At 33.0% G+C, this 25,093-nt stretch overlaps 5 protein-coding genes across 6 annotated transcripts; 3 read left to right on the forward strand and 2 right to left on the reverse strand.

Moving 5' to 3' along the window:
* The first annotated feature begins 12 nt into the window (after positions 1-12).
* LOC124435309 (myosin-11-like) lies at positions 13-5,493 on the forward strand. Its single transcript, XM_046985244.1, has 10 exons — positions 13-153; positions 1,661-1,750; positions 1,875-1,972; positions 2,930-3,086; positions 3,189-3,287; positions 4,005-4,219; positions 4,321-4,732; positions 4,812-4,895; positions 4,979-5,059; positions 5,176-5,493. The coding sequence occupies exons 1-10, from the start codon at positions 13-15 to the stop codon at positions 5,257-5,259; spliced, it is 1,461 nt and encodes a 486-aa protein (XP_046841200.1). The 3' UTR covers positions 5,260-5,493.
* On the reverse strand, positions 5,484-6,623 carry LOC124435310 (RNA-binding protein 1-like). The gene is made up of 4 exons (XM_046985246.1): positions 6,283-6,623; positions 5,734-5,761; positions 5,622-5,676; positions 5,484-5,545 (listed from the first exon to the last, which is right to left on the reverse strand). The coding sequence occupies exons 1-4, from the start codon at positions 6,621-6,623 to the stop codon at positions 5,484-5,486; spliced, it is 486 nt and encodes a 161-aa protein (XP_046841202.1).
* Positions 6,624-6,927: 304 nt separating this feature from the next.
* LOC124434354 lies at positions 6,928-13,545 on the forward strand. 2 transcript variants are annotated; one of them, XM_046984236.1, is made up of 7 exons: positions 6,928-7,217; positions 10,566-10,653; positions 11,098-11,257; positions 11,556-11,619; positions 12,013-12,275; positions 12,671-12,893; positions 13,090-13,545. In XM_046984236.1, exons 1-7 carry the CDS (start codon positions 7,115-7,117, stop codon positions 13,329-13,331), a joined length of 1,143 nt encoding a protein of 380 aa, XP_046840192.1. In that variant the 5' UTR covers positions 6,928-7,114; the 3' UTR covers positions 13,332-13,545. The 2 variants fall into 2 exon arrangements, with proteins under 2 accessions (XP_046840192.1, XP_046840193.1); XM_046984237.1 differs by lacking the exon at positions 6,928-7,217 and having other exon boundaries at positions 10,586-10,660.
* Positions 13,546-13,885: 340 nt separating this feature from the next.
* LOC124435311 (serine/threonine-protein kinase 36-like) lies at positions 13,886-23,728 on the forward strand. The gene is made up of 32 exons (XM_046985247.1): positions 13,886-13,995; positions 14,069-14,209; positions 14,456-14,664; positions 14,756-14,804; positions 14,978-15,045; positions 15,176-15,266; positions 15,331-15,372; positions 15,450-15,543; positions 15,708-15,802; positions 15,876-16,014; positions 16,082-16,203; positions 16,568-16,803; positions 16,981-17,077; positions 17,184-17,272; positions 17,338-17,440; positions 17,593-18,119; positions 18,281-18,464; positions 18,530-18,604; positions 18,671-18,780; positions 18,885-18,999; positions 19,103-19,179; positions 19,322-19,382; positions 19,460-19,527; positions 19,594-19,679; positions 19,770-19,843; positions 19,917-20,058; positions 20,245-20,365; positions 22,175-22,235; positions 22,319-22,448; positions 22,555-22,627; positions 22,714-22,810; positions 23,284-23,728. The coding sequence occupies exons 1-32, from the start codon at positions 13,909-13,911 to the stop codon at positions 23,464-23,466; spliced, it is 3,846 nt and encodes a 1,281-aa protein (XP_046841203.1). The 5' UTR covers positions 13,886-13,908; the 3' UTR covers positions 23,467-23,728.
* Positions 23,537-25,053, reverse strand: LOC124434444 (ribosomal RNA small subunit methyltransferase NEP1-like). Its single transcript, XM_046984341.1, is given in 7 exon segments — positions 23,537-23,980; positions 24,068-24,165; positions 24,254-24,364; positions 24,499-24,640; positions 24,732-24,833; positions 24,941-25,020; positions 25,023-25,053. Coding segments are annotated over 7 exon segments (678 nt in total). The 3' UTR covers positions 23,537-23,866.
* Between the last annotated feature and the right edge of the window lie 40 nt (positions 25,054-25,093).

A 25,093-nucleotide genomic window follows, 5' to 3' on the forward strand; every position in this document is an offset into this window, starting at 1 on the left:
CAGTTACTGTAGATGGCAATGCATCATTTACGAACTAGTTGTGTGAAAGCAGCTCTAAATGATGCCATATGTAACCTGGCAGAACAAGGCAAAGTAAGAGAAGAAGCAAGAAAATCTGAAATAAAATGTGTGAAACTTCAAGAACAGATTGAGGTTTGTTTTTATTTATGTTTGTTGTTAATTCATCGTCTTCATCATTAACATCATTAACATCATTAACATCATTAACATCATTAACAAAATCAACATCATTAACATCATTAGCATCATTAACATCATTAACATCATTAACAAAATCAACATCACCAACATCATTCATCGTCGCTCACATCATCATCAATCATCAGAAGAAGAAGAGGAAAAAGAAGACGAAGAAGAAGAAACAGAAATTGGTGAACAACATCTTACTATGTCATCAATATCAAAAAGTACAGAAAAAATCCGTTTTTTGAACACTTCATCTTTTGTTACACTAGCAAACGGGTTTTTTAAGCAATCCACAAACTTCTTTTGATATGTGAACATACAGTAATCACATTGTTTTGCCTGATTTAAACTTCGAGCATTTAAACTTCCATGTTTATGGCAATATCGATATCCACCAGATCTGCAATGTTGCTCAATTTGCTCGATCATTTTCATTATCAACGTATGAGCCATTCCCATTGTGTTCTCCAAATGTTTACATTTAGCTAACGCTACCATTGTTAAGCGTTCGCTGCTCAGATTTTTTGAAAAGTTTTTCAGTTCATCAGAAGAGACATGCTTTTTGATGACATCAATTGTAGTTTCTATAGGTAGATTATTTCTTGCAGCGAACGTTAATAGATGCATGGCTGTTTTGGGATGAATGTTGTTTACTTCTTTTAGACATTGTTTGACGACATTCATTGCTTCATATTTATCTGCCAAATTGATGACTTGAAGAATATTATCGTTGTTAAGGTTGACTTCATTTTCATCCAACATGTTTGCAGGGTATAACAACATCAAGAAATGTATCATTGCTTCGTATTTATCGTCTTTTAGTTCAATCTTTTTTTGAAATGCGTCTTTAAAGTTACCATTCAACATAGATTCGAAAACTTTTGACTGCATTGATAACATCCAACGATGAACATGAATTTCTTTATCTTCGACTTGTAGTATTAAATCACTTTTTTGCCAAGGTTTCGAAAAGATGGCAGCCACAGAAGTACATTTTGACTCTGTTTTTGCTTCTTCACTTTTAGCCATTGCCTCAAGGATGAATCCAATCCATCCACCACCACCAGCACCACGATAAATTCACCTTTTCAGCAATATGTACAATTTAGTAAACCCACGTGTGTATGTGTACCAATATGTACCAATGTATACCAATGTATACCAACTACCTACCTTCTTACGTAACTATGGATCTCGCTGTATTTTGAACCAATCATAAACACGAACGGAAAGTTCGCGATATCAAAAAACAGAAACGTTAAAAATTAATTGGGGAATAGCAAATTTTGACGTTTACTTTGTAATCGATTTTTGGATTCTTCGTCTCTTCGCCTTTAAAAAGGACGAAATATATTTCAGTGTTATTACATGTCTTGTCAATGGAAAGAATTTGCTGTTAAAATAAGTTTATTATTACTCTAGTTTTATGCCTCATGATTTTTTGGTTTTATAGATTTTTCAAAATCAACAAACAGAAAATCTCGAGTTTTTGGAGCAGGAAAGAAAAGGACTGGAGGAGAGCTCACGCGAATGGGAGCTGATGGTAACTATGTAAACTACTTAGAAATAAACTTTAGTGAAATAAACTTTAGTTATAATGAAATACAACATGTTGGTTTGGTTGGCTTATTGAAGTGAAAAAGTTTATCTTTTTGTTTACGCTACAGGTGATAAAAGTGAAAGAAGAACTTTGTGAATCACGACTGTCTTTGAAAGAAGAAAGACAAAGAAGTGATGAACATAGCAATACGTCATATAAACTACGGTATGTTTACGTCATATCAACTACGGTATGTTTACGTCATATAAACTACGGTATGTTTACGTCATATCAACTATGGTATGTTTACGTCATATAAACTACGGTATGTTTACGTCATATCAACTATGGTATGTTTACGTCATATAAACTACGGTATGTTTACGTCATATCAACTACGGTATGTTTACGTCATATAAACTACGGTATGTTTACGTCATATCAACTACGGTATGTTTACGTCTACCGTATGTTTACGTCATATCAACTACGGTATGTTTACGTCATATAAACTACGGTATGTTTACGTCATATCAACTACGGTATGTTTACGTCATATCAACTACGGTATGTTTACGTCATATAAACTACGGTATGTTTACGGCTACCGTATGTTTGCGCTTCTGTATGTTTACGTCATATCAACTACGGTATGTTTACGTCATATCAACTACGGTATGTTTACGTCATATCAACTACTGTATTTTTACGTTGTATAAACTACTGTATGTTTCTCGTGAAAATTTAACTTTAGAATAAACATACTTGTGCTAAAATATTTTTTAAGCATTCAGTCATTTTGCAAAATAAACTATAGCTTATTCTTAGTTTAAGTCATGCATTTAAATAAGCATGTAACAAAATTATGGATATTTAATGCTTTATTTTAGATACTCTATTAGTTCATGGCGTATACAGTAGCCAGGATCCAGTGTCGTTCAGAATACATTACTGAAAATATTTTTCCATTTTAAAACACTTTCTAATTGGAGTATTTTAGTCTTAAATATTCTTTAGAAACATTTAACTAACAACGTTTTTAAAATAGTCTTTTGAATTCAAAATGAGCTTTTATAATTTATTTTGACTTACCCTAGATCCGACACTGGGCGTATATTCTCCATGCTCAACCAGAAAGTTTTTCCATTTTCAAACAAATAAACCGTCTTTTTTATTATTTAGTACTCAAGTATCCGATTTACAAGATGAATTGAATGCCGTTAAATCTCAGTCATATCTTGTAATGTTAGAACAAGAGAAAGAACTCGAAGCTGTGTCGCGTGTCTTGCAGGAAACCTGGGAACAACTGATGAAGTTTGCTAGTGATTGTTGTGAAAAGGTACTTCTGTATTATTATATTTAACATGCCTAATTTTCAATTGTAAATTGACCACCAAAATGCATATTGTTTGTTTTAATATCGGTTATGTTTTCATGTCAGACTAGGAAATTTGAGAGAAAAACCATACATTCTGTCAATGAAGAGAAGAAGTCTCTTGTTTGCTCTGTATTGACTGCGGTCTCCACTAATATATTCAAGGTATTCATCGCTCTACGTAACTGAAGCACTCCTTGATGTTAATTAATGCTTGAATAAAGCATTTGATTAAAATCTAAACTTATACCGGTGGGCTAGTTCTTTCATGCATTTTATAGGGACATTGTATATGGGACCCCCACCACCACTGATTAAAGATCTTACGTCCTAGATGTGCGTTGCATGTTAAATTTTGCACTCCTACCCCCCTCCCCCCCCCAATTAACGATGTTCTTTTATCCTTGGTGTCCAGTGATAAATACGTCCTTGGTATGCGTTATAACGAGAGAAGAATAATGAAGTTGTTTGTTGAGGACTACATACATATAGTGTGGGTAGTGTCGTAATAAGGGTTTACTGAGGGTAATTATGAATACATTTCATGGTAAATTCAGCTGAAGATTCACGAAATATAGGCATGTTGAGGAATGCTCTACAAAATAATAAAATACACGACAGTTAGGAAAAGTAATTGTGATAAGTTTTTTTATGGCAGAATTTAATAAAAAAAAAGTATCAGAATATAACAAAAAAATCTGACAGTAACAACTAGCGACATAGAGTCCTCTCCTTTACAAAAATATCGTGTATCATTCTCTGAATAAATATTCTTCATAATAAAGCGCGATTTGACTGTCATTTTACAGTTATGTGACACTTCATGTGATAATAGTGACTTATAGTTCATATAGTAAAACAAAAAGTCCAATTTCATTGCAGTCCCAAGACACAAAGAAATATTTCACATCAGAAAGTAACAATGTCTGCATTAATGATGTTGGCGTTTCAGCAGCTGTCATGAAGGATGATGTCAACGAGTTTAACGAGTCAGAAGATGAATTCACGCTAGTGAAACGAGTAAAAGAAGTTCAAAGACTTCTTTTACAGTTCCACAAAGATTCTCAGACAATTATACAACGTCAAGTTGATGAGATGTGAGCGCTACAAATTTTCATGTTGCAAGATATCTTCAATAATGCAATTTTGAACTATGCAATGGTTTGATATTAATATTTGCTTGATTTATGTGTTACAGTTCCGTTCTACAAGAATCGTTACGTAAGAATGATGCAGAAATGAAGAAGTTAAAACGAGACTTAGAGAATACAAAAGAAGAATCGGAGAGTCTAAAATTTCAACTTACGAACGCTATAAAAGATGTGAACGAGTTCCGTGATAGGAAGGATGTTTTGGATGAGAAATGTCGAGCAATGATGGAAATGGAGTCTGAAAACAAGTTGTTGAAAACCAAACTTCACCTTCTGAAAGAAGAGATGACAAATATTCAGCAGGATAAAATTTGTGCAGAAAAGGAATTGCAAAATCTTGGAATAAGATTGGAAGAAATAAAAGAAGTATTTGAAAGGAAGGATGACATACAACAAATTAGTTTATTAAAAGTTACATTCACTGAGTTATTGGAGAAGAAATTGAAACTAGAGGAAAAGGTGGGGATTCCATTATGTTGTTTGATGTGTAAATCATATGTTGTGCTATATTGAGATACTTATCTTTGCTAAATTAAAGGTTGACAAATTAGGCCGTACAAAAGCCAAAGTATTGCAAGAGAATGAGAGTTTGATGCAATGTAATGCAAGATTAGAAAATAAGGTAAAAGTTTTTAGCTAAAATACCTTTTTGAACTATAAGTCCAACACATTGAGTTTTATGTTGTCTTATCAATATCTACTTAGATCCGTTTCATTCGTGGTGCTTTAATCAAAGCTGAAAATGAAATATGCAGACTTGATGATATTGTTGACAAATTTTGCCAGGTAAGTAAAGCTACTGAACAAGTTTCTCCAAAATTTTAAGTTCTTCTCTCTCAGTAACTGCAGTTATGCTTATATAAAAGTAAAACTCTTTTTTGTCATCTTTTCATTAAATATAGGCAACAAAAACTAGCATTCAATCTGGGTCAATCTCTCTCGATTTGATGGAACTTTTGAAAGTGTTAAATATTGTGATAGACTAAGGACTTATGTTTATTTGCTCAGTTTATGTATGTTTTGTTCAGTTTTAGGCATACCCTGCTATCTCCTTTTACAGGGTATTAATTTGAAATACCCTCCACATATCATTTGCTATAAATTATAATAAATGTTTAGCATGACACATTTTAATTAAATGCATATATATTTTAAAGCTGTGAATACAACGCATAGCAATATCAACTAACAAACAACTAAAATATACAAGCTAAAAAGGATGAGCAAATGTTGTTACATCTTTTGCAAGAAACTTTTCTTCTCTTTTATCCTCTATATGAACATAAAATCAAAACATCATTAATCAAACAATTCATAGAGGTTTGTAGCTGTTGATGTATTGACTAACTCTGATTTAATTTCTGTAACGCCTTTCTTGAGATCGTGAGCGGCTTCTGTAGTTTCTAAAGAAAATAGTAGCATAATTATAAAAGATAACATATTGAGCAGTTTTTCCTTACCGCTTTCTTCATCTCAACACTAAAGTATCTACACATGAGAACAAAATGCCCTTGCCATATCAAGTATACCTTTTTAACTTGGTGATGTAATCAAGTGGGGATTTTGGTGATTATGGTGATTGCGAAGTTGCAAAACGTAACCAAAATACAACCAAAGTTGATGTTTTGATTGTTGGATCAAAGATGCTAGCAAACTAATCCGATGTTCTGGTGAAATTATTTTTTGAAGACTTTTAATGCATAACAGTTGAAATAGAAACTTCAAGATGTGATGCGTCGTTCACAGATGAAGTCACCAACGAACTATAGTTGCGCAACATGTTATAAGGCCGAGCGAGTAGGTCGTAACTTTTATCAAGTTGTTGAGAAAAAATTGTAGATAAGTAAGACCATTTGAAGTCTTGGTTTGATGTTGAATACGAGTGTAACGAAGCGTTGGATGAAATTTAAAAATAGAGAGAACATAGAGTTGCGTAGCTGTTAAAAAATAAAAATATTGCTGCATGTTTAATATAGTAAATTAACTCATGAACCAAGCTATTTTGTAACCTTGAGCCTCGACTGTCTTCATATCTTCTTCCACGATCATCACGTCGGTCATCACGTCGGTCATAACCCCCACGACCTCGTCCTCTGCCACGAGTCTTACCATGTGATAGCTCTACCCTTACACGTTGTCCACAGACAGTTCTACCATCCAATTCAAAGCATGCATCTTTGGCATCTCGCTCATCATAGAATTCAATGAATGCAAATCCAGGGGGGTTACGAGCCACCCAGACATCTTGGAGCTTGCCAAAACGTGAGAATTCATTTTCCAACTCTTCTTTACGAGCATCGTTTGGTAAACCTCCAACATAAACCTTGGTTGTACGAGTTTCTCGTGACATGCTAAATGAAAAAGGATTGCTATGATTGAGAGAAAACGTCGAATTGATATTAACAGTTTATTTTTGAGATGAAATGGTAGATTAACAGAAAACCTTTACATTCCCTACATATAAACACACAAAAAAACATTTCTTCAAGATAAGTCATACGCTGTGCCCATAGACGTCCATTACGAATAACCATAAACATCCGTGTTAGAAACATCACAAAACAACGCTATGAACAAAAAAGAAGTAGCCAAAAGCCAAAGATTACCTGTAATCAAAAACAATTTTTGATGTTTCAAAATATTGAAGAAAGAAAAAAATTTTTTGTAGCCAAAATCCAGATATAAGTAAGAAATCGCGATTGTCTGACTACTGACTAATTTAAGATAAACAGGCAGTGTCTTCAATTTATAGAGCCTGTCATGTGACCAGAACGTGTCATTAGTTCCCAGGTACAAATTAACTACGCGGTCATCTTTAAATTGATACTTCTGTTCAAGTCTATGAACTGTTATAATACGAAGAGAAAGTTTTTTAGAGTAAACTGCCTTGCTTTAATTATGACTTCTTTTTACCATGTGCTTGAGATAATTGGTGAATATAAAGGTTTGTAATTATAAATATTTTATTTTAGATTTGTCATCACTTTCAATACACTTGTCAAAATCACATGTATATGGACGAAGATGTTCAGCAAAATGACATTGACTGAGGGAAAACTTACAAAAGGGAGCTTAGTTTTGACTTTAGCTTTAGTTGGAAATCACTCTGAAATGATTTTTTAGATGATCATCATTTATCATCGAGAAGTCATTGATCAGAATTTCGCAAAGGAAAAAAACTCTTATGACAACAATACAGTCATAATTTTGTAGAAATAGCAGGACACATGGTTTACTCTTGCAATTTGGTATAATGTACAAACTGGACATTAACTATTACAAACTTATTTGAATGGCTTTTCCAAACCTTGATAAATACAACAACTTGTGAACTTGATTATTTATTTACAATCTTTGTACAAGTTGTTTGTACAACTAACTAAAAGTATAAACTATGAACCTCCCATTGATGGCAATTTTAACTGCTTGCTTGCTTTACCTCAATCTGTCTGGAGGAGTATTTTAACACATGCATATTTTCTGTGCCTTTTCTAAACAGCAGTCAGATTACTGCCATTGAATAGCTGCAGTTATTAATTGAAAAGACAAAGTTGAGAAAAGAACAGGAAACCATTCAACAAATCTTGTTGTTATATTGTGTTGCTATAAATGACTAAAGAGTGTGTTGTATTTATGAATTGATTGAATTATAATATTCATATTGCATAAAGATACATGGTGCGATAAACTCTGATATCATTTATGACAGGACAAATACGACAAAGTAATCGTACCATTTTCTTTCTTTTGATGTTATGCTATGAAGTTGTAAACTTGAGCATTCCATAGCAGATTTCCAAGCTCCATTCATTACGATTGCAATATCTTTTGTTCTTGAATTAAAATGTTGTTTTGTTCAGCCAAAACAAGTTAATTGGGTTTTCTTTACCAGATGCAGTTAGCACATTACATTTTTTTCTCATTTAATTTCATGTTATTGATATTTTATTGGTATTACTCCAAGTCATAAAGTGCATTAAGGTTTGTTGCAGAAGTTGGGCATGAGACACAATGTTATTTTGTGATACGTGTTTGCACTACGACATGCAAATGAACATTTGCGTCCTCGCGAAAATTTTTTCGCAAATCATTTATAAATGACTCAAACAGGAAAGGACCAAAAGTCCTTTGAGGAGCGCCAGTTGAGAACGTCATATATGACCAATATAAACCAACTAGGAACAACGCCATCTATCGCAGTTTGTATCTTCCGTGTTAAAAACTCCTTGAACCAATCATAAATGCGTCCACAAACATCGTACTGCTTGATTTACTTCATTATTATTTGTGTGCAGAATTTATTAATGTGTTTATGGCAAATGCAAAAGAATACATTTAGGTTTTGGGTTTACTTACTAGGAATAAACAAATATCTAAAAGCACTGCTGAGGAGACTAAAACATCAGAACCAATGATCAAAACAATCAATGATCAGAACTTACCACTGAACGCTAAGAACTTTTAATATTTGAATAACGTCATCAACACGATGGCGTGGCGAAACTGTTTGGTTTTTGTGTGTCCAAAATAGTAAATGCTTTTCATGTTAAAGTATGTGTGATAAGTTAAAAAAATACTTCACGAACGATTTTTTTAAGCGTGGACAAAATAGATAATTTATTCTACTTACTTTTATTCTCATTGCTATGTCATGTGTCTGTAATTGTGCCACTATGGGCGACTTGTCCAGCGAGAACGTTAAAGTGGTTCAATTAAACTACACGAATCATCAAGACGTGTACCTTATTATTGAAGAGGAGATGTAAGAGGAGAGAAGATGAGGGTAGACTAAATCAAAACCATTGATCAGAACTTACCACTGAACGCCAAGAACTTTTCTTATTTGAATGACGTCATCAACACGATGACGTGGCAAAACTGTTTGGTTTTTGTGTGTCCAAAATAATGCTTATCATGTTAAAGTAAGTGCGATAAGTTCAAAAAATATTGCACGAACGATTTGTTTAAACATGGGCAAGATAAGGATAGACATTGTACATATTTTTATAGTTGTTTTTACTATCGCTGCTATGTCATGTTTCTGTAATTGTACAACACTGGGGCATTTGTGCAGCGATGTTAGAGTGGTACAAGTAAACTACAAGAATTATGAGAGTTTGTACCTTGGTGACGGATTACTTGGAGGAGGCTTAATGCAAAACGGGCTTTTTGTGCGTATGCTAAAATTTGCTGTTCCAAGATGCTGTCCAAATGCATCTTTGATAATTGATTCTGTCGGTGAAGTGGAAGAGGAAATTCAAGAATTAGTTTTGAGCACTTTGAAGGCATCAAGAACCGGACTACGAGATGGTGTTCATAAGTTATATTTTCCAGAGTTTGCACCTAAAAAAATTTTAACTGTTTACGATGCGAAAGTTCCATTTGTTGTTCTTTCTCGTTCTCCTGGACCGGCATTAATCATGTTAAGGCCAGCCGAAAAAAAGCCTGTGTTTGTGGGCGAAATATTCGTGAAATCATGGGCTATAATGACCTTCCTTCTCACTTGCGCTTGGATAATTGGCATTGTTGTGTGGTTTACAGTAAGATTTTTACTTGTATAAGGGTTAAGAGTAGTTTCTTTAGCTTGTAAATTGCTACTGAGTTTTTAGGAATTTTTTTGTTTTTCTGTGAAAGTTTAAAAGAAATTCAAAAGTACGTTCAACCACGTTTTCTTACAAACTACTCCCTAAAGCCAACTACTACATTACAACCAATGCACGTACAGTTGCTATTTTTTTCTACATCACAAGATGCTAATCAGACACACAATACTAGAACGTATGAACCGGACAACAAATACGGTTAACCTGACTTTTACTCCTCACTTGATTCCGAAGATGACTACCGCTAAGGTTTTCAAAGCGTCAGTCAACAACAACACCAACAGTCCTTCTCAGGACTGGACGATCCTATTTATAAGTACATCCAGCAATACTGCCAGGTTCAAACCATGTAGGTTTTTAGCACGTAGCTGCAGATAACAGACATCAAATCATTTTCCTTAAGACAATACTGTTTTAAATAACGATAAAAAAGCTCATCACCAATTTTACATGCAATATCAAAATTTAATTTACATTTATCATAGTTGCACAGCTATATTGTTGATGTGAAGGCTTTGCATTGTTGTTGGTATAAATACAAGAATTTTTTTTTTTTGTTTTTTTTTCAGAAGAGACGACTAGCAATGCAAAACTAAAGTTTTGATCACAAACAAGAAATAATTTGAAAACGATATTATAGCCCGAGTTAAAATTATAACGAATAACTTACCTGGGAAACTTTCTTTTAGGACCACAACTTCAATGCGCAAGATTTTCCCAATCCATTTTACGTGGGAATGATGCAAGGATTTTGGTGGAGTGTTATAACAATGACAGGTGTTGGGTATGTTCTTTACAGTGTCACATTTTACAACTTTTATCTTGTGTTTTATCTATCGATTAAGAAGCTTTATTAAAAGAAAAATCTTTCTCGCTTTTATTTAAGTAAGTTGAGATGCAAAAATCGTTTTCATGACAGCTGATGTAAAAATGATAGTTGGAAGTAAAGATTAGTTGTGTTCAAGCTATCCAAGTCTGCCAACAAGATAATAAATTGTAATTAATAATGGTAAACTTTCCTAAAATTGTGATTTTAGTCATTTTTAAGAGAATCACGTCAAGTGTTGTTTCAATTCTAATTTCCACATAGTACTAAATTTTCTTTAAAAAAAACAGTTTCTTTATTTAGGCTTACTTAAAGTATGAAATTCTCACATGAAATTTTGCCTATCTTTAGCAACCATTTCCTGGTTTATACTCTTCTATAATTTTTACATGTAGATACGGAGACAAGACAACCAAGGGACCCTTTGGAAGGATAATGGCTGTTTTATGGATAATGATCTCAACAATTTTCGTGTCGCTGTTCACAGCTAATGCGTCTTCAATATTGGCAATCAGCCAGGCAGAAGAGGATCACAGTATTACTCTTGGAAAGAAGGTAGTAAAAAGTTCAACAACTAAATGATCGGAAGGCCTTTGTGCAAAGTGGCATATGCTTGTCTTGGCTTATAAAATATTGATATTGTACCTAAAACACACTGTACATACTGTCTAAAACATGCAAAAATATTCAAAGAATTCTTTAAATGTTTTTTGGTTATGCTCCTCGCTGTAGTTATTTTAGAAAACAGAGTTTAGTATATATAGCTATACCCACCATCACCTAAAGTCGCGTTTGGTGTTTAGTCTTTCACCTGACAGAGTAAATGTATTGTAAATTTCATTCTTTTTTTCAGATTGGTAGTTTCAACAGCAAGCATTTTTTCGAGGATCAATTGAATCTTGGTGGTCAAATGATAAGTATGTTTATAACAAAAGGCTGAAGTTATGCATCTAGAATTATGTATTACACGTTCAATACACTTTACAAATATTGTATATGCTATAACAGTTTAGTGACAAACAAGTTTTTTTTATGACGAAAAATTATAGCTGCCTTGAAGAGAAATTTTGTCATGTAAGCTGACAAACTGACACAAGCCACATGTCATGCATTGCATTTCTTAAAACAATGTTGACAATATAGCTGTATCAATAAAAATATACATGACTTTGTTTGTATAAAGAATGAACAGAATTCTACCCACTAAGTCAAAGAGAATATTTTCATGTTGTATCATAATATTCGCGATAACATGTACCTAAACTGTTTTGAAATTTAAAAAAATTAAAATAGCAAGTTTTCTATCCTAGATCATCCGACTGGAATGAGTATGAGATTAAGTATACTAAATGGAGATACGGATCGAGCAATATTTCCTAATTACCTGGACTTTATTCATGCTTTGACGTTACCGGAATTCAGTTCAATGAAGGATGTCTATCAAATCTCAAATACATTTGACTATCCTTTTCAAATCGGCATGGCGTTTGCTGTTGACCCAAACAACATGACATCGTCTGAACTCGGTCTCTTGACGTGTCTACGGTCTTCCCTTCCACCTCTTGAATTACTGGTAAATATCTACAGAAATTTTGAAGACGTTGAAATGAACGACACAATTTTCTTGACGATAGTTAATACTAAAATATTTTACAGTTATATTCAATCATTTATACATCGTTTGCATAGTGAACGATACAAGAAGTTTGATACAAAATTTTGAATTTAGTACAATTTGGTAATTGTCATTTGTGAATATCTGGTTCACTCTGGTTAAAGAAAATGTTAGGTACAATGCAAATGGTATTTATCACATTTTATTTTGACAGGCCCATAAAAAGAATTGGTTGTAAATAATGTGAATTATTCTCGTGTATCTATTTGATTTTATGAACATACAATACATACGTTATTTAAAAAAGCTGTTGCTCGTACTTTATACGATCTCTTTGTTCTTTTTAATTCAAGCTTCGTCGTCAAATTAATGTCGTCGGACTGCATGATGAATCGATCAGTAAGAAAAAGAAAGTACCTTTGGATAGCAATACCATATTGACTTTAAGTTATTGGTGTTTTCTCATTATTGCTTGTCTTGTGGCCTTCGGACTTTCATATGACTATTGGAACTACAGACGTAGAAATCATACTTCTGAGCATCACATTGGTGATATTGAAGAAAGTGTGATTGAAGGTTAGGTGCTCACTGTATTTTTTCTTCTAAAATTGAGTGCCAATCATTCCTTACCTAAACCTGCAAACAATGACGATTTTGTCTTGGTTAACTAAATCATTCTAGATGTCCTTCATGTATTAAAATCTTTTGCTGAATTGATTATATATGGACAAACTTTATCATTGGTGATGTATATTGGTGTATGTTGTTGAAGGTACGAACGACGAAATAAATGTACAACAACCAGATGTTGAAAACCAGGAAAATGTTCAACCAGATGTTGAAAACCAGGAAAATGTTCAACCAGATGTTGAAAACCAGGAAAATGTTCAACTTTATTGTGCTGAGTCATCACAAAGTGTGAAACAAGAAGCTGTTGATTGTTGTGAAAACAACGTGACTGTGAATGATGAGACTGATGTTCCCCAAGATTCCAACTACTCTCTCCATGAGTAGTTATTGTAGATTGACGTTCGATGTCAGTGTTTTTATTATTTGTTTTTTAACTACCTTCATTTTCTGTAGATTTATTAATTTGATATTTTTTTTTACTTGGACAATTTTTGGTCAAGTCTTCACTCTTTTTGCAGCAGGTATTTTTCATGGAGAATTTTGTATAGTTTTTTCATACTAACAGGATCATTAATAAATAATTTCCTTGTTTATTTAACAATGCAGTGTTTTTTTTCGACTCCTATTAATATGTGTCATGTTTTTTCTTATAAATCAGGAAAATTATCTCTATAAAGGTTTCATAGACGCAAATGTTAATATTTTTCATATGTGTGGTCAAGTCAATAGGAGTTTGGCACGAGAATTATACCATCGGTAGCACCTATACACCAATAATAACTGCTATGGAAGGAATGATTTTTCTCTCTGACATTTCACTTATCGCGAGTTCTTGTAAATTTGATCGATTTGACATTTGATTGATCAATGTTTGTAAAGAGTATTTATCATGTGCCTGCTTCCCAGGCTATCAAGAGCATGCGCTGGAACCTAGCAACCCTGACGTTGGTTGGTGTTAAATATGGCTTCTTCTTATCATGTTTTGGAGCTCATTGGCGAAGGCTCATTTGGAAAGGTTTATAAGGGACGGAAAAAATACACAGGAGAGGTAAATGCTCAGTTACTTTCAAGTTTTGCTGCGCTTTGTGGGAGAAAAACGAGAATATGTTTTGCATGTTTAGATAGTCGCATTAAAGTTCATTGCAAAGAAAGGTAGATCATCCAAAGACTTAACGAATTTGCAACGGGAAATTGATATTATGCGAACTTTACACCATCCAAACATTATAGCATTGCTTGATTCTTTTGAAACAGAAGAAGAGGTAAATATGAACTATGAAGTAGAGTGTTATGATTCTGGTTTATGACTTTATTTGACATCTTTTATGGTGTTTTTTGGGTTTGCTGCAATCCTTAATTTGATATTAGTTAAAAGAACATCTTATAAACGCTGACTCAATGCATTTTACACTTGTATCGCTGGTTGGTTCATAGCATTGTCTTTGACATAGATTATTGTAAACATGTCATTTGTATCTAATCCATACTTATGCTGTTCTGAATTTCAGGTTTGTGTTGTCACAGAATACGCTGAAGGAGAATTGTTTCAAATCTTGGAGGATGATGGCAGTCTTATGGAAGATCAAGTTCAAGATGTTGCTGTTCAACTTGTCAAAGCTTTGTTTTATCTTCATTCTAATCGCATTTTACATCGTGACATGAAACCACAGAATATTTTAATCGGTAAAGGAGGCATTGTTAAACTTTGTGATTTTGGGTAAGAAACATATCATTGAATTGAATTTTATTGTAATGCATCATAGCATCCTCATAAATAATTCATTGTAGCTATGGTATTTGTTCTATAGGTTTGCCAGAGCAATGAGTATCAATACATTGGTATTGACTTCAATTAAAGTAAGTCTATTTTAGTTGAAAGTGGCCAGGAACTCATCCTTTATAATATTTACAACACAATTAAATTATAGATGTGGACTCCTTTATTTGTGCTGCAATATAATTGGTTGATAGAATTATGTATTGTCAGTCAAAATTGGGACAAATTGAAATTATCATTTTCATCAATTTAGGGTACACCACTTTACATGTCACCTGAGCTTGTTGAAGAAAGACCTTATGATCATAATGCTGATTTGTGGTTTGTTTATTTCATTTGTTGATATTTGTACAGCCTATAATGTAGCATTCTGTTTGACTATCAAATAAAATTTAATTCATTAACAATAAGATAATATTTTTAGTTTTGAGATACTTTTTCGTTTCTAAAGGTCTTTGGGTTGCATTCTTTATGAATTATTTTCTGGTACACCACCATTTTATACCAACAACATCTTTCAATTGGTCAATCTCATTTGTAAGGTATGTTTCCAAGTATAGCATTAACTCCTGTAATGTTATGATTGTTGACTGTTATTTTTTAAAGGATAGTGTCAAATGGCCAAAAGAAATGTCACCAAACTTTATGGTTTTTTATTTTGAAATATTTTTTTTCATTTCATTAGTGTGTAAAACAATTGATTTGTGCTATTTTTTAATGTGCAGAGTTTCATTCAGGGTCTACTTACAAAAGACCCGAGAAAACGATTGAGTTGGCCAAATTTACTACATCATCCATTTGTTGCTGCCAACATCTGTGGTATTGAAAATATCTTCACTTGCTGATATACATAAATATATTTTTTCTGGACTGAAAGACTTACAAATGAAAACAATAGGAAGATCTTATAATTTAATTCTTTCAATGTAGAACTTTACAATTTTTTATGAATAATAGTTCAATGTAGGTGTGGATTTTTTTAGTTGAGGAATTCAAAGGTTTACCATTAAGTCCAGAGGAGTTTGGAAAGATGCAGCAGTCTGAGGAGAAAAAGAAACTAGAATTGCAAACAAAAACAGTGAGATGTTTGTTGTCAAGCATGGTCATATCCTTGATTTGCCAATGTGTAAAAATGTGTTTCTCTCTTAAAGAAAAAATCAGGAGGAAAAAAACTGAGTTGGGTTGAAAGACTTCAAAAGCAAACTGAAGAAAAAAATAAATCGTACAATGATCAGAAGGAAAACAAGAAAACAGAGAAAAACTTGAGAGAGAAAAGTCGAAAAAATAAAGGTGTTTAATTAGGGCTTAGCTGGCATATTTACTTTATGTAAGATTTAATGAAGATTGTTTATTTTAGTTGTTAATCATGATAATGAAAAGGGTAGAATCAGTGAGGATTATGACAGAGAAATGGAAATAGTTGGCAGGGTAAAAGAACATCAAAAACAAGAAGTAGTAACATTTAATGTTATAGAACAAGTAAGTTTATCAGAGCTGCTTTATATAATGTCATGGTATATTGTGTTGCACCACAAATCATCTTGTTACACAATGTTACACCATGTTATGCCACATTACATCTTGTTACACATTGTTACATCATGTTAAACTGTATTACAACATCTTACATCATCCTATGCCAGTACATTCAATTTTACACCGTGTTACACACGTGTTAAACACGTGTTACATACGTGTTACACACGTGTTACACATGTGTTACATACGTTTTACACACGTGTTAAACACGTGTTACATACGTGTTAAACATTTGGTAACGTATTGCATGTTTCCAACCATCAAGGAGCAGTAGGTGTTAATATAAACACACAAATTGTTTTAGGACCTAGACAGTGAAGATGAATGGTTAAAACTGGTGGAAATTACAAATAAAGAACTTGCTTCTAGTGAAAAAAATAGTTCGTTGTTAGAAAAACTTTTAGAAGACGACAAACTTCTCGTTAAGTTTAAAACTGATTTTGACAATGCTGCTAGTGATGTCACGAAAGGCGTTTTGGAAGGTGCTTCAAGGTTTCGTCAAATTCTTAAAGTTTTTCGAAATATATTACTTTTACCATGGTAAGTGATTTTATAAATTATTATAAAAGTCAACTATAAGCATAGGAAATTATATTTCTTTGCTACCTTGTATCTAATGCATATCTAAGCTGAGTAAATTCTAAACCTTTTTCCTATAAATGTCCTAATTTAGTGTAGTATCTTGGTAACCGTCCACAACCTTATGTCTTTTATTAGCTCTCCTGTGAGAAAATTAGACTTATGCAATGCCATTCAAGTTCCTGAAAAATGTGTGTTTGCTTTAAATGATCTTCTATCAACGAGGCATTTACAGGTACGTATGTATTTAAAACTTGCAAAAATTTTATATGTATTATCAAAGGTTTGTATAAATATGAATGATGACGTACGTAAATTGTTTTTCGGTTTGTTTTACATAGTTTCAATGGTGTGTGGAGATCTTGATCGACTGCATTTCAATATTTTGGACCTTTTTAGAAGAATGTTTAATGAAAATAACCGATGAAAGGTGAACGATTTCTGACATTTCTTCTAAACATCCCAATCTTTATACTACATAAACATTTTTTACAGGTCGTATGTCACTCTTGAGGACATTTCAACCGTGTATTTGACAGTTTTCTCCCATTTAGCGACCACGGACAGTGATCAACGACTGAGCAACTCTTTACTAAATGTATGTGTATTTTAAATATTTTATCAGAATTTTGTTTTGAACAAAGTTACTGAAATTACACAATTGCTTTTGTACGTATATGTTGTGAAACTCTTATTTTTGTGATTGGTGAGTTGATCTTAATCTTCCTTTTTAAATCTTTTTTTCTTTAGTGTTTTTCTGTTCTGTGTGAAGTCATGGACACTAAAACAAGATCTTTGTCGTCTGATTTCTACGGTAACATCGTTACTACAAATATTAAAGTTCTCGACAATCTTATAGAATCCTTGATTGTAAAAGACCATGGAAGGATAGTTATGGATAATGGAGTAGCTATCACTGCCTTAATTTCTCTTATTTCTCAACATTCGTCAAAGAAAGAAAGCCATAAAGAAACTTTAACTCGACTTTTAGCGCAAAAACTTCTCTCTGAGAAATTTCACGATCATCTGAATAGTTTATCTTTAGTGCAGTACACGAAAGATGTGAAGATCCTCAACTTGTTGTGCATGTTATGCAACACATCAAAAGAGATATGCGTGATAGTTATGGATAAAGAGGAATACACGACTGCTCTGGTAGTGCAGTTTAAAGAACTTGTTTCTCAGTCAAAGAATATCAATGATCATGAAGAATGGATGTTAAATTTTCTTGTGTTATGGTGCTTATTGGACTATCATGGACAAGATATTAATCAAATGTAATAAATTCATTCAAGTTCTCTTTTTTTATTTCACAGCAACGTTTCTTAACGTCTTTTTATCACATTTATATGTTGTATTTTGATCTTTAGGTTCAAATTATGGACAGTAAGTGATTTATACAAATGATTAATGTAAAATTATTCACTATTTGTCTTAGGTTATCTAATACTGCTGATATTTTGTTGGACCTTTTTCTCATCTCTGACAACGTCAACTTTAAAGTGACGTCATCGTATCTCCTTAAAAAAACAATGATGTTACCAGAATTCATTGGGGTCTTCAACCAATCAAAAGACGCAATTCTTGCCGCTTGTTTAACGACAATAACTAGTATGGCGAAGGTCGAGAGAAAAGGTTTTTCAATTCAGTTTTATTATTTCTGCTTATATTGGTATTTTATTTGTAGATGGAGAATTTTTCATATATTGAAATCGGTTTATGTGATGGAATCGTTTGCATTCTAAACAACTTAATGTCTCAGGTAGTATAGTAGTAATAAGTAATTTCCTTATTTCATTTTATCATCTTCGTTTTTTCCATCTGTCAGGAGTCGCATTTTCTAAATGGTAATGATGTTATCTCATATGGAGTTTGGGATGCAATATGGTTTCGTCTAAGTACGACATTGCAGGTGACGCCATCGATGGGAACCATTAGGTATTTTATTAAATGATCTTCAAAAGCCTCAACGACTAACGCCATTTGCCCGTGTACCATTCAATTCAAGTCTATCATTAACTCTCCAAAACATATCAATGTAGTGATGATGACGATGATGGATACGAAAAGAATCACGTGATCTCTTATGAGTGGATCGTCCTTTCTCCAGAAGGTGTTACGATTTTACTACATCTTACTGGCAGAATGATGACTAAGGTATGAGAATTGAAATGATGACTAAGGTATGAGAATAAGAATGTTGGCTAATTTCTTTAATTAATTTTATCCATTAGTATCCACTTTTAACCATCAAAATCTGTTGAATCCTTCCAATAAAACGCTTCATGTTCTGGTCTTGTGGATGTCAACAGAATTTATACTTCTCATGAGCAAAAGGTACGAAGTGTGACATAACTTTATAGCTACATCCCTCTCATAACTTCACATATCTTCTAACTATCCTCAATTGATTGTATTAGAAAATTTCACATCACTTATTCCCTTTGGTATTACAATATTCTCTTGTGCATTGCTTCAGATCAAATCTAAACTCGCTCGCCATGAAAGAAGAGAATGTTATTAAACCGTTTATAGATAAGGTACTCATTTATCGTTATTTGTTGATGTAAAAAATACTGTTTTTGTGGCGATTTTTGTGACGATATTACCATTCCAGATTCTTCAGATATTTTGTATTCCGTTTACAATGGAATTGGATGATTCGATTCTTCAAGATATAAACAGGTAGTAGATATAAATTTTATTCTTTGTTGTCAAACACAATTAAAGTAAATAAATCTTCCATTTCAGTGTGTATTATGAGTTGAATGTTATGGATTATGTTGTTGATGTTATGGCAAACGTTTTGTATCCAGATTATTCGCAAATTGCGTTAGGTTGAATTCAAGCTCATTTTTTTATTCATTGATTAGCTCAGTGAAATGTATTTGTGTTAACAAAAAATATGCAAAATTATTTCTTTTTAGGATTAGTGCTACGACTTGTCTTGAGCGATGTAATGTTTATCGGCCAGTTTTCAAAGATAGTTCAATGTCATAAGGTATTCTGGTATGCAGCTAATATTATGAATAGCAAGTTAAACGACATGATTAGTTTATTGAAAAATTTCCCAGAAGCAATGGTTACTGCGGTCGTTACTCTCTTCAGATCAACCTGACGTGGTTGTCATGGATATGCTATCAATTTTGAGTCATGTAGCAAGGTCCTCTGTTGACCACGTGCAATTTGTAACATCTGTACTTGAGGGCGAGCGAGGTGGGTGAATGTCTAGTAGTTTGGAAAATTTTACATGCGAGCTTTATGTGGGTGAATGTGCAATTTGTACATTGTTACGTGGAGGGCTTGGGTGAATGTGAAATTTGTAACATCAGTACTTGGGTGAATGTCTAGTAGTTTGGAAAATTTTACATGCAAGCTTTAATGTTTTAATGTCTTTTTCAGGGGAATATGATGTGCTCGTACAGTTATTACGTCATAAGAAAGTCATGCTTCGTTCAAAAACATGTGGCATGATGGGAAATTTATTGAAGAAAACCGTTACATTCATCTCCGCTTTGAAAAGGTGCATTTAGTATGTTATTATTTATAAAGTCAGTCTTTTGTTGTTCATGATAAAAATATTCATTTTAAGAATTTCAATACCTCGAAAATCTGTCCATTTTTTGTCGGTCATTTCCGTCCAAAATATACTTTCGAATGTCAGGAAAATAAGAATTAATTATGCAAAAGTATCATAACTTCTTTTTAACTCTGTGTTTTCGTCAGTACTGATTTTCTTTTTTCTGGTGCTCCGTCATATATGACAAAGGAAAAGATTCGTCTTAAACTTTAAAAAAAAGGCTACACTATTCATCACTCATTTAACCCAACAATAGAAACCACACAATAGAAACAAGACAATAGAAACCAGACAATTGTTTCGCACAATGGAAAACTGAATCATGTCTAGGAGATGATTTTAAACCTATTGTACCCTCTCTGACTGTAGACTTGCGTGTAGGCTTCCATCTCTACCATCGTCAAAATTCTATACCATACATTCACATACGTATAAATTGTCTAGATGTAGTACTCCATATTCATCTTTACCATCGTCAAAATTCTATACCATACATTCACATACGTATAAATTGTCTAAATGTAGTACTCCATATTCATCTTTACCATCGTCAAAATTCTATACCATACATTCACATACGTATAAATTGTCTAAATGTAGTACTCCATATTCATCTTTACCATCGTCAAAATTCTATACCATACATTCACATACGTATAAATTGTCTAAATGTAGTACTCCATATTCATCTTTACCATCGTCAAAATTCTATACCATACATTCACATACGTATAAATTGTCTAAATGTAGTACTCCATATTCATCTTTACCATCGTCAAAATTCTATACCATACATTCACATACGTATAAATTGTCTAAATGTAGTACTCCATATTCATCTTTACCATCGTCAAAATTCTATACCATACATTCACATACGTATAAATTGTCTAAATGTAGTACTCCATATTCATCTTTACCATCGTCAAAATTCTATACCATACATTCACATACGTATAAATTGTCTAAATGTAGTACTCCATATTCATCTTTACCATCGTCAAAATTCTATACCATACATTCACATACGTATAAATTGTCTAAATGTAGTACTCCATATTCATCTTTACCATCGTCAAAATTCTATACCATACATTTACATACGTATAAATTGTCTAAATGTAGTACTCCATATTCATCTTTACCATCGTCAAAATTCTATACCATACATTCACATACGTATAAATTGTCTAAATGTAGTACTCCATATTCATCTTTACCATCGTCAAAATTCTATACCATACATTTACATACGTATAAATTGTCTAAATGTAGTACTCCATATTCATCTTTACCATCGTCAAAATTCTATACCATACATTCACATACGTATAAATTGTCTAAATGTAGTACTCCATATTCATCTTTACCATCGTCAAAATTCTATACCATACATTCACATACGTATAAATTGTCTAAATGTAGTACTCCATATTCATCTTTACCATCGTCAAAATTCTATACCATACATTCACATACGTATAAATTGTCTAAATGTAGTACTCCATATTCATCTTTACCATCGTCAAAATTCTATACCATACATTCACATACGTATAAATTGTCTAAATGTAGTACTCCATATTCATCTGGGATGATTAAACGGAAATGAATGTTCTCATAGCTGAGAATACATATTTCCACATTTAAATGCCCAGCTTTACAAAAGTTCCTGTGAAAATAATCATATTTTGGAGAAAAGAAACGTATTTTTGAACCATTGATTGGTTATGGTAAATTTGAACTTTGTAGAAAACCCATCGTAACAGAACTAATAAAATATTTACAACATGAAGACGATGATTTACGTAAGGTGTGAATGTTTATGGATACTGATGAAACTTCATAACTGTCTAGGTTTCTCCTTATTAAATACAATCTTCTCCATTTTAATAGACATCCAGCTACGTCATTGCTAACGCTTTGATTCACAGTGATTCATTGTATACCGTGCTATCACCTAGTATCCCATGTCTTGTACGACTTCTTTCAGATCCACTCATTCAAACAAGATTAAATGCTGCAGGTTTTTATAAAGCTTCTGTCATAGCCATTTAAAGTTGTCAAAGTTACTTGTTGGTGCAGAGCTAGTAAAGACAAATTGAGATAACATTGTGTTTAATTCATTACAGGAGCTCTGGGAAACTTAATACGTCACTCCCCAATACTTTGCCATGAACTCCTTGAGTACCATGCTCCTGAACGGTTTGATGACTTTCTACCAACATTTGCAGAATGTACTATTTGAAATGTAAAATAGTAGCTACACCTTACTTTTCTGTGTTGTTTAGTTTGCTCGAGGTGGCTTGTAATGATAATTCTATTGATGTGAGGGAAGTTGTGCTTGTCTCTCTAAGACTGTTATGTCGAAATTCTTCATGTCGTGAAGTAAGTTACTAATTACTTTTATAGATATTTAGGGTTAGCAGCCGATGTTTTTTGAAAGAAACCTAGGGAGATTGTTCATTGGGTCTTACATGTGAAACAAGACATTAAACCACATCTACAGTACTGTACCTAGGGAGATTGTTCATTGGGTCTTACATGTGAAACAAGACATTAAACCACATCTACAGTAGTGTACCTAGGGAGATTGTTCATTGGGTCTTACATGTGAAACAAGACATTAAACCACATCTACAGTACTGTACCTAGGAGATTGTTCATTGGGTCTTACATGTGAAACAAGACATTAAACCACATCTACAGTACTGTACCTAGGGAGATTGTTCATTGGGTCTTACATGTGAAACAAGACATTAAACCACACATGGTGATAGTATTTGGCTTTAGAAATATTTGCAAGAACTAATTTGTAGGAGTTGTTATCTCCTTAATTGCTAATTTTGTTCTTGTTTTAGAGGCTAATGGTGTTAAATATTCAGCAAATAGTTCAAGGTGTACTGGATCATTTGCAGCAGTCATCAAACAGTCTTCATAGCAGCTACATACCATCTACTCCAAGTTTAATTGCAAATGACGAAAGCAATGCATCTGCGCATTGCTTAAAGATATTAAGGAAATTAAAGACTAATATGGGATAATAGGTATTTGTTCCAGGTGGATTCAGCATCATATTACATACATCATGAGAAAAAACTGCTGTAGTCATTATCAAGTAATCATCATATATGATAAGGTAGCAAAATCTCTATGTACAGAAGTTATTAATTTGAAAGGAACTTTCACTTTGACATATTATCTCCACTGTGTAATTATTTGTATTGTTTGTGTAAAAAAGGTTGTAAAATAATAATTTAAAATACAAAGTTATATAACTGAAAACAGAAGATTTTAAACCTCCAATTACTCAGTCTAATATTGATGTGTATTCAAGTGTCATCATTTTAGAAAAAAAGATCTTTTATTAATCTACTTTCACAGTTGGCGACTGAGGACCTGGATCTTTGTTACATGAATTGAAGAATCTGCACTGGCATCTTGTCATAATACATCCCACTCTTGTTCAAATGCCGTGCAAATCTTTGCACAGGTAAGAGCAGCAGATAAAGGGTAACTACTGATTGCTAAAACTTCCTCCGTATAATCCACTTTAACCTTGAAAAAAAAGTTTTAAAAATGTTGCCATTTGTTCATTGATTGGCATCACATCCTATTTTCTCATAAATAAATTGATTTACTAACCTTGCCATGGGCCATTGCACCAATTACTACAACAACAGGATTGTCTTTTGGTACAAGATCATTCATTTTGACAAGCTTTGTTGAACTATAAGAAGTCCCTGTAAAGAAAAGCGCTTTAGTTTCCTAATTACTAGTCCTGAAATGACTTTTATTGTGGGCACTAAAGTTAAAGCATCTTCATCTCACCATATTTCTTACATCCAGTTGGTAAATATTGTGTCACAGGATTTTTAACCACCTTCAATAACTTTTGTGGACCATTAGACGCATGGATACTTAGCTTATGCAGTAATTGAACTGTAACAAATAATTCATGTTGAATTCTATACTGTAGTATACAATAGCCTTAACAAAATGTTTGCCTCTCCTCCAACCCACCTCCCCACACAATACACACAAAATCATAGTATGCAATTGGTATCCTCCATTACCCATTAATCCACAAAATCTGTCAAATGTTCGAGGAATTCTTGTGTGAGGATTGATCTCAATTAAAACATTTTTCTCAGTGTGGATGTAAACTTGAAGAAGACCAGCTTTGTTCAAAGGACTATCCAACAACATCAAGAGACACTGGGGAATACAGATGAATCTTATTGTTTGTTATTTTGTTAAATATTAAATAGCATAAATTATCAATTTTGATAACACTTTAGTGCAAAACCTGGTGAGTGATATCTGGTCTTACTGATCCAATATCTCGTCCATTTTTCTTTAATATGTGTTTATGTTGGTCACAATTTAACAATTCGAAATTCTTCCCATTCTAGAACAAATAAAGCCATGTGGGAAATGAAGGAAAGCTTGCGCGAGGTTTCAGTCCCGTTCATTGAAAGGCAAGATAAGATTCATGAGCAATGAATTTCAAACAACCTTAACTGTTTCCAGCGAGGCATTTTCCAAAACAACAATTAAGCGTTTCAAAGAGTCTTTTTCTTTCAATGTTTTTGGGATTTTCGAGGTCGTTCATCATCACTTTCCGCCATATTTTTACTATTGTAAAATTGTAATTATGTAATTCGGTAT

The sequence above is a fragment of the Xenia sp. Carnegie-2017 genome, unplaced genomic scaffold (genome assembly GCF_021976095.1).
Source record: "Xenia sp. Carnegie-2017 unplaced genomic scaffold, XeniaSp_v1 HiC_scaffold_14, whole genome shotgun sequence".
NCBI lineage: Eukaryota > Metazoa > Cnidaria > Anthozoa > Malacalcyonacea > Xeniidae > Xenia > Xenia sp. Carnegie-2017.

What these genes read in the sequence shown, in the direction of transcription:
- LOC124434354 (XM_046984236.1), top strand. Translation starts at nt 7,115, where the DNA reads ATGAACTGTTATAATACGAAGAGAAAGTTTTTTAGAGTAAACTGCCTT. An exon ending in TCTTGGTGGTCAAATGATAA is followed by an intron (nt 11,620 to 12,012) that starts GTATGTTTATAA and finishes TTTCTATCCTAG; the next exon opens with ATCATCCGACTGGAATGAGT. An exon ending in TTCCACCTCTTGAATTACTG is followed by an intron (nt 12,276 to 12,670) that starts GTAAATATCTAC and finishes TTTTAATTCAAG; the next exon opens with CTTCGTCGTCAAATTAATGT.
- LOC124435310 (XM_046985246.1), bottom strand. Translation starts at nt 6,623, where the DNA reads ATGTCACGAGAAACTCGTACAACCAAGGTTTATGTTGGAGGTTTACCA. An exon ending in GAAGACAGTCGAGGCTCAAG is followed by an intron (nt 5,762 to 6,282) that starts GTTACAAAATAG and finishes TCTCATGTGTAG; the next exon opens with ATACTTTAGTGTTGAGATGA. An exon ending in GTTACAGAAATTAAATCAGA is followed by an intron (nt 5,546 to 5,621) that starts GTTAGTCAATAC and finishes ATGTTCATATAG; the next exon opens with AGGATAAAAGAGAAGAAAAG.
- LOC124435309 (XM_046985244.1), top strand. Translation starts at nt 13, where the DNA reads ATGGCAATGCATCATTTACGAACTAGTTGTGTGAAAGCAGCTCTAAAT. An exon ending in CTAGTGATTGTTGTGAAAAG is followed by an intron (nt 3,087 to 3,188) that starts GTACTTCTGTAT and finishes TTTTCATGTCAG; the next exon opens with ACTAGGAAATTTGAGAGAAA. An exon ending in CAACGTCAAGTTGATGAGAT is followed by an intron (nt 4,220 to 4,320) that starts GTGAGCGCTACA and finishes TATGTGTTACAG; the next exon opens with TTCCGTTCTACAAGAATCGT.
- LOC124435311 (XM_046985247.1), top strand. Translation starts at nt 13,909, where the DNA reads ATGGCTTCTTCTTATCATGTTTTGGAGCTCATTGGCGAAGGCTCATTT. An exon ending in ATGAAAATAACCGATGAAAG is followed by an intron (nt 17,273 to 17,337) that starts GTGAACGATTTC and finishes CATTTTTTACAG; the next exon opens with GTCGTATGTCACTCTTGAGG. An exon ending in TGTACTTGAGGGCGAGCGAG is followed by an intron (nt 20,059 to 20,244) that starts GTGGGTGAATGT and finishes TGTCTTTTTCAG; the next exon opens with GGGAATATGATGTGCTCGTA.